Raw genomic sequence first — 11,965 nt, forward strand, 5'->3', positions numbered from 1 at the left:
TTCTTAAAAATAAGGTTAACTTAAGGGGGGGGGGGGGGAGACAGCAAATGATATTTAAAAATTATGGTGTGCTTTTATTAGGCCTTTATTTCAACACTAACTTGAAGGTCAGATGACACTAAAGCTTGAATAGTTCAAGCCCAGCTAACATTATGGAATAAAAATAATTTCCATAAGAAAACACTGCTAAACTGCTCAAGTCCTCCTGCATTTTGATAGGGATTAATTTAATGATCCCATACATTGATTCCTGGTGAATTACAGTCATTCAATTCAATATAGCATATAACTGTACATTATCATACTGTACCACCAAGTATCAATCTTCTTAGAACATAGCCCTAATAAAGCAGCATGCTTTACAGAATCAGCTTCAGGATAAATAAATGCACTGGGGGGGAAAAAACCTTTAAATTAAAATCAAAAGAGACATTTTTCATTATGGGAAAGAATCTTCCACTTTGAGACTATTATAAAACAGAAAAGCTCCATCTGCTGTATAATTATCTCTGATAAACAGCCTGATGCTTTGAGCTTCATTAGAGAAAAGGGAAGAGAAAGACACATACAGAGAGATCTGTAAATAAATCCCCCCACAACATTTTACATAAAACCAGCTCAGCAGGAAGTCATAAAATATTTTAATAAGTAATATTTTCTAAATGTTCTACTAGAATAAACCAGCCAATCTTGGCTAATATTTGGTCTTCTAAAGTAGGAATACTTCAAAAAAGGGAAAATTAGTTTCATTTAGGAATTATTAGAAATTAAACTGGTAAAAACAAAAAGTTTAGCCACTTGGTGGCAGTGATATTAATTTTCTAAGGGACAGATAAGGGCTTGTCAGACAGGAATGAAGACTAGTAGCCAATGAAGCCTAATGCATGTTCAAAGGCCCAAGGGCAGTCTAGCAAAGCAATGTTAAAATGCACCCCGTTTTATTTTACTTTTTAAATGCCTAGGGGAGCTAGAGAGTATCTCCGGGAACCAGTTTCCAAGGAAATAAAAGAAATCTCTTTGTTCAACCAAATTAATTTAACCACAGATAAAGAATGCTCTGAAATCTCTATTTGGGGAATCACTGTCATATTAAAGAAAAATCCATCCACACTTGGAAATTAAACTTCAGTCATTAAAAATATTTACTAACATTTGCATAGTATGGTTCTCACTTTTTCTGTATATTTTCTTTTCCTACAACAAAAGCATCTCCTAGGTAGATGCAGTATAAAAGGGTAGGAAAAAACTCGAGCATTATGGAGGAAAAAGGACCAGAGCTGAGTTCTAGCCCTGTGATGTGACTCAAGACAGGTCACAATACAAACCTTTTTCTCTGTAGCATAGAAAGGAGATTATCTGCCTTGCCAATGTTGCACACTGTCAGGATTATCTCAGGAAAATGTTTGTCAATGTGTTTTGTAAAACAGAGGTTGGCAAACTTCTTCTGTAAACGACCACTGGGTCTCTGTAGCAACTACCCAATTCTGCTGTTGTATTGCAGACACAGCCATAGAAAATACATAAATGAATGAACATGGCAGTGTTCCAATAAAATTTATGAACATTGAAATTTCAATTTCATGTTATTTTCATGCCACAAAATACTTTTGGTATTTTTCAATGCTTTAAAAATCATTCTTAGCTCATAGGGCATACAAAAATAATTGCTGGACTGGATTTGGCCCTTGGGCTGTAGTCTGCCAACTCCTCTTGTAAAGGATAGTTTTATATATGTGTTGATTGCTGTTAAGTTCTTACTAGAGGCCTGGTGCATGAAATTCATGCATGGGTAGGGTCCCTAGGCCTGGCCTGCGATCATGGCAGATCAGGTTTCCTGCCTTCTCCTTCCCTCACCACCTGTGCGCCGCCACCGCGCGATTCCCCCCACCTCCCTCTTTCCTCGCTTCCTCAGTGTCCCACCGTCGCCGCTGGTCACCTGCCATGTTCCGTGCCGCTACCCTGGTGGTCAGCGCATGTCATAGCAAGCGACTGAATTCCTGGTCTCCCGGTTGAACTCCCGAGGGGACACTTTGCATATTAGGCTTTTATATATTTATATATATATAAATATATATATATACATACATATACATACACACACACACACACACACACACACACACACTATGGCCCAGTGCACGAAATTCGTGCATGGGGGAGGAGGTGTTCCTCAGCCCAGCCTGCACCCTCTCCAATCTGGGACCTCTCGAAGGATGTCCTACTGCAGGTTTACAGGGATCGGGCCTAAACTGGCAGTCAGACATCTCTCTCGCAATCCGGGACTGCTGGCTCCTAACCGCTCACCTGCCTGCCTGCCTGCCTGATTGCCCCTAACCACTCTGCCTGCCGGCCTGCTCGCCCCCAACTTCCCCCCGCCATCGGCCTGCTTGCCCCCAACTGCCCCCCCTGCTGGGCTGCTCACCCCCACCTTCCCTCCCCACTGGCCTGCTCGCCCCCAACTGACCCCCACTGATGGCCGCTTACCCCCAATGGCCCCGCCCCCCCACCAGCCTGATCACCCACAACTGCCCTCCCCCTCTTGGGCCTCTAAACGCCTCTACCTCGGGCCCCGCCACCATGGCTTTGTCCAGAAGAACGTCCGGAAGGTCTCCCAGTCTAATTAGCATATTACCCTTTTATAGTATAGAGGCCTGGTGCACGGGTGGGGGGCCGGCTGGTTTGCCTGAAGGGTGTCCCGGATCAGGGTGGGAGTTCCCTTGGGTGTGGAGTGGCCTGGGCGAGGGGCCTGTGGTGGTTTGCAGGCTGGCCACGTCCCCATGGGGTGAGGGGTCCCCGCTGGGGGGTGGTGTGGCCAGCCTAGGTGAGGGGCTGAGGTCTGTGTTCAGGCTGGCCACACCCCCTTCAGGATGGGGGGGGTCCCGCTGGGGTGCCTGGCCAGCCTGGGTGAGGGGCTGAGGGCCGTTTTCAGGCTGGCCACACCCCCTTCAGGGTGGGGGTCCCCACTGGAATGCCTGGCCAGCCTGGGTGAGGGGCTGATGGCTGTTTGCAGGCTGGCCACGGCCCAGGGCAACCCAGGCTCCCAGACCCTCCTTGAGCAGAGGCCACGGCAGCTGAAAGCAGGTATCTGGAATTTATTTATCTTCTATAATTGAAACTTTGTAGCCTTGAGCGGAGCCCACAGCCAGCCAGGGCAGGTGAGAAGCTTGGTTTCCTCCATTGCCAGGGGCAAACCCAAGCCTCCTGTTGGCTCCAGCTCCGTGGCCGCTGCCATCTTGGTTGGGTTTATTTGCATACTCGCTCCTGATTGACTGGTGGGTGTGGCTGGTGGGTGTAGCGGAGGTATGGTCAATTTGCATGTTTCTCTTTTATTAGATAAGATAGATTTGCCTCTATAGAACTTAGGAGAGTGTTCTGTATGAGGTGGGCCTTCTCTAACTGCTAGATCAGAATATTTGAAAACTGTTTCTTCCCATTTCTCTTCCCTAGTAAGCAGTTCTCTTCCTCTCCTGCTTAGAAAGAAACAGACCATTTGACTCTCCTCCAACACCTCAATTTCCATCCAATATGTAGTGGGCCTAGGAGTGGGGAGGGGGGAGAAACCTAGATAAGCATTCATATCGTAAGGCTCCCAAACAGGTCATAAGTAGAAATGCTAGGCCCTCAAGAGCATGACAACAGGAAAACTCATTTATAGGAGCTTTCTTTTATAAAGAAAGGGGCATTTTTTCATTTTTTAAGTCCAATCTGGTAAGATTCTGACTTCATGTAACCAGTACTCTGCCCATCATTCAAAAATAACAACAAAACAACAATTTGTTCCAGTGTTCTATCTACAACCTGACATTATCCCCAATAGTTGATTCAATAAACACAGGTTAAAAAAAATCACACTTTATCTCCTCTATGAAAAACCTAGAAATTGGGTCTATAGTAAATAAGTAGTAGCAAAAGTAGAAATGTAATTTTGTTCTTTGTAAGTATCTGTACAACATCCCTTCCCTCTGCTGTTTTCATTTGCATGCAACATCCTTTATAGTATAAATCACTATAGAGACAGACAGACAGACAGACAGACATGATGTGGTGCCAGAGAGCAGGGCTGCTCTGTAATCTTGGGCAAGATACTGAATCATCCTGTGCCTCCATTTCCATGTCTGTGAAACAGATATGGTGATAGTACTTACCTTAAAGGGTAATTATAAAGTAGGCTAATACAGATAAAGTATTTGAAACAGTCCTTGATGAGTACTCTAGTGCTAGCTATTACCATTATTACAGCAATTAAATGCTGTGACAATTTTTAGTCACTATTTGCATTTTTTTACTTTGTTTTTTGAAAATGTTTCTAATGGCTAACATCCAATGAACTCTTCTTCAGACACACAAAATGGGAGAGGAAGAAATGTGTGTGTTGTTCAGACAAAAACATATAATTTGAACATCTGTTTTATTTGACTTTCAGTCAGGTGTTTTAATTCTTTTGGATAAAAGTCTGTATTTTACACCTCTTGTCAATAGTTCTTATTCTAGCTGCAGACTTTTCAAACAGCATTAATGTACCGACTCTCTACAACCTTTTTGTTCACATATTCATTTAACAGTGAGAAGTAGAAAGCAGATGTAAGCAATACTCATTCTCTTGATTATTAGGAATAAAACCTTTCAACAAGCCCCAAAGACAAAGTACTTCCCATTTAACACACAGTAACGACTGATCTATAACTGCTGTACAGTTTACAAATTATGTAGTACTTCGATTGGAAATCCCAAACCCATTTCTCTACAACTCCCACACCCTCTACTTCTCCATAACTCTTTAGGGGAGGAAGCTAAGAAATTCTGGTTCCTAAGGATACAAAAAGATCAACATAAGTAATCCCATACTGCTTCTTTCTGCATCTTTCTTCTCCTAGGTAGGTCATAGCTAAAGAAAGTTGCAAGGTGCCAATGGATCAGGCTGTCTAATCTCTCCTGAGTCTTCACTACTACTTGGCAATCACTTTCACTTATAATGTATCCACCCTGACAGTACTGACAGCTTTAACAAACCCCCCTTACTTTCCCCATCCCTATATCCCCCACCTACAATCCAGACACATATCTCTTCATTCTAGCAGTTTTCAACCTCGGTGAGGTAGCAAAAGCCACCTGAGAAAGCTTCTGTAAATGACAAACCACTGCTCCTGTTGCTGCCTCCCTCTTACCCCAAAATTCTTATGCACCTGTTTGGAAGAACAAGCCAGAAACTCAGGGAGAGACATATGTATCTGAAAAGGTGACTTCCTTGTGGGTAGAGACCTAATCTTACTCATTTCTATTCCTAGCACTTAACCAAGTGGGCTCTCAGCAAATGAATACCCAAACCAATGAAATCATTTATTAAAGTAACCAATCTTGTGATGTCTCCAAATGTCTCTTGTCAGTTTACAGTCTGTAGCATTTTCACGATAGTGAGGTAATATGTTATAGTGGTTGAAAGCACAGACTCTGAAGACAAATTAGTGGGTTGGAATGTGAACTACACTGCAAAGCAGGAGCTCTGTAACTTTGGACAGAAGTTACTGAACCTCTCTGTGCTCCAACTTTCGCATCTATAAAATAGGAGAGAATAAGAGTACCTACCACACAGGGTATTGTGAAAATAAAATATTAGTACATGTAAAGAGCTTAGAAGAGTGCTTAGAATGGAGCAAACACTATATAAATGGGAGCTAACATTTTTCTCTGAAGCCGCATGCCTGAATTTGAGTCCTGTTTCTGATATGTACTTAAGTGTTAATGATCACAGGCAAATTACTTGATCTCACTGTGCCTGTTTCCCTATCTATAGAATGGGGATAATGATAGTATCTATTTCACTGGTTGTCATGAGAAATAAAAGAGGAAATATGCAACACATATAGCACAATGTCTTGTACATAAAGCACTCAGTAAATGGTAGCTATTATCACCTCAGTCTCACGTGCATTTTGGCTGCTGAAGTTGGTTTGTTGTGGCCTGACTCTGGTGTATGTGTGGGTCCAATCAGGTAAGTTCCATCAGATGAGATCCTGACCAGCTCCAACCCCTTTCCACAGACAAGTTCTTAATCTAATGTCCATAGTGAGCTTTAAAAACTTTTTATTCAAAATTGGGTATAAAAGAATGGTGTATATTTTTCTGAGACAAAGGGCCATAGCTTTCATTAGCTCCTCAATAAGTAAATGACCCTAAATAGATTTTTAAAAACAAAACAAAACCTATTGCCAATACCATTACCAGTACAATTTTCATCTTTTTCTTCTCTTAAAACAATTTCTACACCTTCCCCTGAGTCTCTAAATCAAAGTTACAGTATTTTAAAAAGTCTCTCTGCAATGTGATTCTAGTATAATCCTTCTCATTTATAATATTGCCAGATTATTTCTTCAAAAGAACTATAATAGTACTTTCTCTGCTCAAAAACCTAAATAATGTCCAATATCCAATATCTTAGCTGAACATTCAAGCCTTTATAACTTGGCCATAGTCTACCTTTCCAGCCTTGTCCTCCATACATGGCCCTAAAGGAGTCACTTGCCATTGTAGAAATCCACATGGCTTTCCTCCATATCTCACTCTACTCTGTCTAGAATGTCTTCAACACCACTTTCTCCAGTAAACCAATACCCTTCTTTAATAGTTACTGTCTTTAATAACAAATATATTTCATTCCCCCTGCTAAATAGTAAATTCTTTGAGGACAGGGACTATGGCCTTCTTTACTTTTATATTCTCAATTTTACCTAGTATCATGGTTTATAAATTTAGATAAATATTAGTTCTCTGGTAATCTTTTCAAAGTTAGTAGACAGAACATTTCAAGAATTTCTAGATATTCATGAAATTTGAAATACCAAATTTCAATCTGTTAACTAAAGCTATTAAAAGGCAAAAACTGCTATGTCATAACATAATTTTCAACACACTGTAAGTTATAGTTGTGCCCTGAAGGACACAACTATGGTTACAGCATTATAAAGATTAAGTGGACAGCCCTAGTGGTTTAGCTCAGTGGATAGAGCAGTGATGGCGAACCTATGACACGCGTGTCAGAGGTGACACGCAAACTCATTTTTTTGGTTGATTTTTCTTTGTTAAATGGCATTTAAATATATAAAATAAATATCAAAAATATAAGTCTTTGTTTTACTATGGTTGCAAATATCAAAAAATTTCTATATGTGTGACACGGCACCAGAGTTAAGTTAGGGTTTTTCAAAATGCTGACACGCCGAGCTCAAAAAGGTTCGCCATCACTGGGATAGAGTGTCGGCCTGCGAACTGAAGGGTTCCGGTTTGATTCTGGTCAAGGGCACATGCCTGTTTTGTGGACTTGATCCCCAGAAGGGGGTGTGCAGGAGGCAGCCAATCAATGATTCTCTCTCATCACTGATGTTTCTATCTCTCTTTTCCTCTCTCTTCCTCTCTAAAATCAATAATAAATATATTTTTAAAAAATAAAATCAATAAAGATTAAGTGGACAATAAATTTCCAAATCATATATATGATAATGGTATTCTATCACTAAGGACTTACAGAAGAGTAATAGAAACCACCTCCTCCCTTCAAATACCTAAGTTCTATGAACCCCACAATGTTATTATCTCAGTCAATTGCCTAGAAACATTCAAAGCCCAGTTAGTGACAGAAGTAAGGTTTCAATCCAAGGTTCCTAAATCAGGGGCAAGTTCCCTAGACTGGTGGTTCCCAACACTTGCTGCAGTTTAGAATCCTCTGCAGAGTTAAAAAGAACAGATTCCTGGCCCTCCATCCACACCGATTAAATCAGACTTAAGAAATGCTGCTGGAGATTACAATTTGTTTTAAAAATTCCCAGTGGATACTAATTTTCAGCCAGGGCTGAGAACCACTGGCCTAGACTGGTTGAAAATCTTATATATCTTGACAATTATCATAAAAGTCAATCTTTTAAGATCAACTTAAGCTATACAGAATGGATGAAACTTATCCTCTAATTTACTGACTTGGGCCTATATGCCAACAATTAGTCTTGAATTTACAAAGCTGCTATCTTCTTTTCTGGGATGAGGCATTATGAAGAAACTCATGACAGTAATTCACTTACACTCCTCTTTACTTGGTGAAGTTACATTCAGTTCTGTCGGAAGCGGCTGCTGGCTGGGACTAAGAGTTGGCGTGGTTATAGAGGTATTGTTGTTGTCACTGGTGGTCTCTTCGGAAAACAAATCTGATTGGCTGTTACTTGTACTTGGAGCGGAATCATCGTCTGGTTGTTTCTTTTGAAAATCTGAAAAGAAAAAGTAAGAAAACCAATTTAATTAAGGCATTCATAATCTCCTTGGGTATCAGAACAAAATGAAAGTTAGCAGAAAGATAAATGTAATAGCAGCAATAATAAAGACTAATTTGGGTGCTTAAAAAATGGAGGTGCCCTGACCGGTGTGGCTCATGTAAACTGGTTGGAGTGTCATCTTGTACACCAAGTGATGGTGGGTTTGATTCCTGGTCAGGGCACTTACTGGGGTTGCAGGTTTGATCCCCAATGGGGTGCATGCGAAAGGCAATCAATGTGTGTGTGTGTGTGTGTCTCTCTCCCCTCTTTCTCTCTCCACCCCACCCTTTCCTCTCTCTAAAGTCAAACTAAAAAATGGAAGTAAAATACTGGTCAAAAACATAAAATTGATAGAGGATAACTACAATGAAAGCTTTCCAAGGTCCTCACATTGTTTAGAAGAATGGTAGAATGCTGATTTTAATGTAAGACTTTGCAAAGCAAAATGCATGTTAAAAATTTAGGGATAATAGAAAGAAAAAGAAATATAGAAAAGTTGCTCAAACAAACAGAAGACAGGTAAAAAGAGAAAAAACTGCAGGAAACAAAGCAGGGTAAATAGAAGACACATAATAAAATAGTAGAAATAAGTACAGACATACTAGTAATGGTAATAAATGTAGACAGACTAAACTTAGCAGTTAAAAGAAAGTTCAGACTGAATAAACAAAGTCTTGTTCCTTGCAGTTTACAGGAGACATACTAAAAACATAAATATGAGGATATAGAAAATTTAAGTCTATAAAAATATACCCACAAATACACAATTAAAAAGCCAGTAATAGCTCGAATATTGTCAGAAAACAGACTTTAAGGCAAAGAGCATTATTAGAGATAAAGAGGATCATCATATAATAGTAACAAAAGAATTCTTTACCAGGAAAATAAAACAATTCTGAAACTGTATGTACCTATTAACAAAGCCTCAAAAGCAAAAATGATTGTATTTACAGAAAACTGACAAATTTACTAACATAATAGAAAAATTTTAATATACTTGTCTCAGACAGAATAACTAGTAAAATTCACTAAGATTAATAAGCATATACAGAGTAAGGATAAAGTAGGTTTACAGTTGTTTATATGAAAAATATAATAATAAATAATACAAGAATCAATTGTTTCGCATACAACTGCAAACCTACTTTTGCCCTGTATAGACTCATGCACCCTACAATTAGATAATGAATTTTTAAAAAAACACATGAAGAATATTTATAAAAACTAACTAAAACCTGGCTAAACCATGATCACACACATTAGGCCATAAAGCAAAAGTTTCAACAGATGCCAAAGAGTTAGTATGATACAGACATGATTAGCTAGCTGATCAGAGAACAATTAAGTTAAAAATCCATAATAAAATTCTATATGGAAAAATTTAAAAATACATTTTAAGCTGATGGTTTCAAAAGTACTTATAATAAAATGATAATAAAATTACTACTTATCAATATCCAGTAACAATAAAGATGCACATACATCACCTGTACCACAATCATTTCATTCCTAAATATATCCCTGAGAGAAACTCCACACACACGTACATCTTAATTTTATATTGTCCATAACAGTAAAAAGTCAGATATAACCTGAAGGTTTATATATTGCAATGTAATGAGATACTAGAATAATGTACATAAGTGAGAAAAAGTAACTATTGCCAAATACATCAACATGAATCTCGAAATCATAACATTGACCAAAAAATGCAAGGCACTAAATAACATAGTAAGATTGTACTTACATACATCTTAAAAAATAGGTAAAACTCAATATATTGTTTAGGAATGTGTATGTTTAACCACTAAAAAATATTAACACAATTCAGGATAGTGGTTACCTCTTAGGTTGAGGAAGGGAGATATGAAGATGAGAGGTTACAAAAATATTCAAAATTATAGGAATTCCACTGACAGAGAATGGATTAAAATGGTATATTCAAGCATATAATGGAATGTTCTATGACAGTTAAAATAAGTGAATAAAGCTACAAATATAACAGAAAAATCTAAAAAACAATTCAGAGAGAAAAGCAACCCACAGAAGGATATATAGTATAATAATATTTATATAATAAATTTAAATATATAAAATACCATTTATTATTTATGAACACATAATTAAAATACAAAAACACGCATGGAAATGACACACCAAATTCAAGATAGTCATTATTGGGGGAGGGAAAAGAAGAGGAGATTTCAAATCTAGCTGTACTTCTTTATTTCTTAAAGCTGATGATAGGTTAAAATTATTATGTATGTTATGTATATGTTTCATTTTAAAAATCTACCTGGGGGGCGGGTGTGGGGTGGAGGGGGTCAATGGGAAAAAAAGGAACATTTGTAATATTTTCAACAATAAAGATAAATTTTTAAAAATCTAATGCTAGACTATGAAGTACAGATTATATTTTACTATGTCAATTCAGAGAAGGATAGACGATCCTGGCAACTCCACATTGCTTTATCATTTGAACCACAGAGAAGCTGCTATTATGCTGTATAACCTTATCAGAACTACTGTTTTGAGATATTGAGTATCAGAATATGTTACCATGAGGCTAGGCACTAAGTGAAATGTTTTAGGTATATAATACATTTACTTTAATCCTAGAGACAAGGCTAACAAGGGAGGTATAGTTAACACCACTTTACTGATGAAGAAATTGAGGCTCAGAAAGTTTAGGTCATTTGTTCCAAGTTACAAGTTAGTAAATAGTAGGATCAGGATTTAAATGTAGCTCCATCTGACACCAAAACACATGGTATTCAATCACAGGATGTAGGAATGGTGAACACTAGACTGGCCAGGAAAAGGCCTCCACATCAAGACCCCACCCAGTTATAGCAGCAAAGATGAGTGCAATGGAAAAATCACTACCCTGCTGTGCCCATCACTGTTCTCAAGTCTTACTGCTTCTTTTCTATGTATTTATTTCTCTTAGCCAGTCTTATTCTTCAGTGTTTTGACATTTTTAAATGGCTTATTATCTCAATGTTATTTATACAACACTTTGGAGAGAAAGATACTATATAAATGGAGTAAAAATACTGCAATAATGATGCTTTTTTAATGTCATGTCATCTTATTAGTTCTGCTATGTCAATAATCACTGTGTCCCTCCTATAACTACCTCTCTACCATTTAACTGGAAATGCTATAAGGCCCTAAAAGAACTGAAACTGAATAATCATTGTACCATCTAGCACAATCCCGTCCTCTTTGATGTTAAATGATGTTTTTATTTAAAGACAGTTACCAGGTCCCAGCCACATAATCTCCAGTCCAGTCCATGCTTGCCATGCTCCTCAATGCTCGGGTGCTTTTCTTTAAGTTTTCTTTTGTAAATCTGCAGTTGACACAATATACCTTCTATTTTTAGTTGTTATTGTTGCTAATGCTTACCCGAGGATATTTTTTTCCACTGATTTTTACAGAGTGGGAAGGAGGCAGGGAGGGAGGAAAGAGATAGCGAGAGCGAGAGCGAGAGCGAGAGCGACATTGATGTGAGAAAGACACATCGATTGGCTGCCTCCTGCACATGCCCCAACCAGGGCTGGGGATCGAACCTGCAATCTGGGTATTGCCCCTGACTGGGAATGGAACTCAGGACCCTTTGGTGCATGGGCTGATGCTCTAACCACTGACCAGGGCACACTGTA

General features: G+C 38.7%; 1 protein-coding gene across 1 annotated transcript in view; it reads right to left on the minus strand.

Moving 5' to 3' along the window:
- ZFAND3 (zinc finger AN1-type containing 3) overlaps positions 1-8,259 on the minus strand; it is a gene marked incomplete at its 5' end in the record, with an annotated part of 54,874 nt that extends 46,615 nt beyond the window's left edge. Inside the window, one exon of the mRNA XM_006104023.3 lies at positions 8,070-8,259. Coding sequence (XP_006104085.2) covers positions 8,070-8,259 — 190 coding nt within the window. The remainder of the gene's footprint in view (positions 1-8,069) is intronic.
- Between the last annotated feature and the right edge of the window lie 3,706 nt (positions 8,260-11,965).

This window comes from Myotis lucifugus, unplaced genomic scaffold (genome assembly GCF_000147115.1).
Source record: "Myotis lucifugus unplaced genomic scaffold, Myoluc2.0 scaffold_534, whole genome shotgun sequence".
Taxonomy (NCBI): domain Eukaryota; kingdom Metazoa; phylum Chordata; class Mammalia; order Chiroptera; family Vespertilionidae; genus Myotis; species Myotis lucifugus.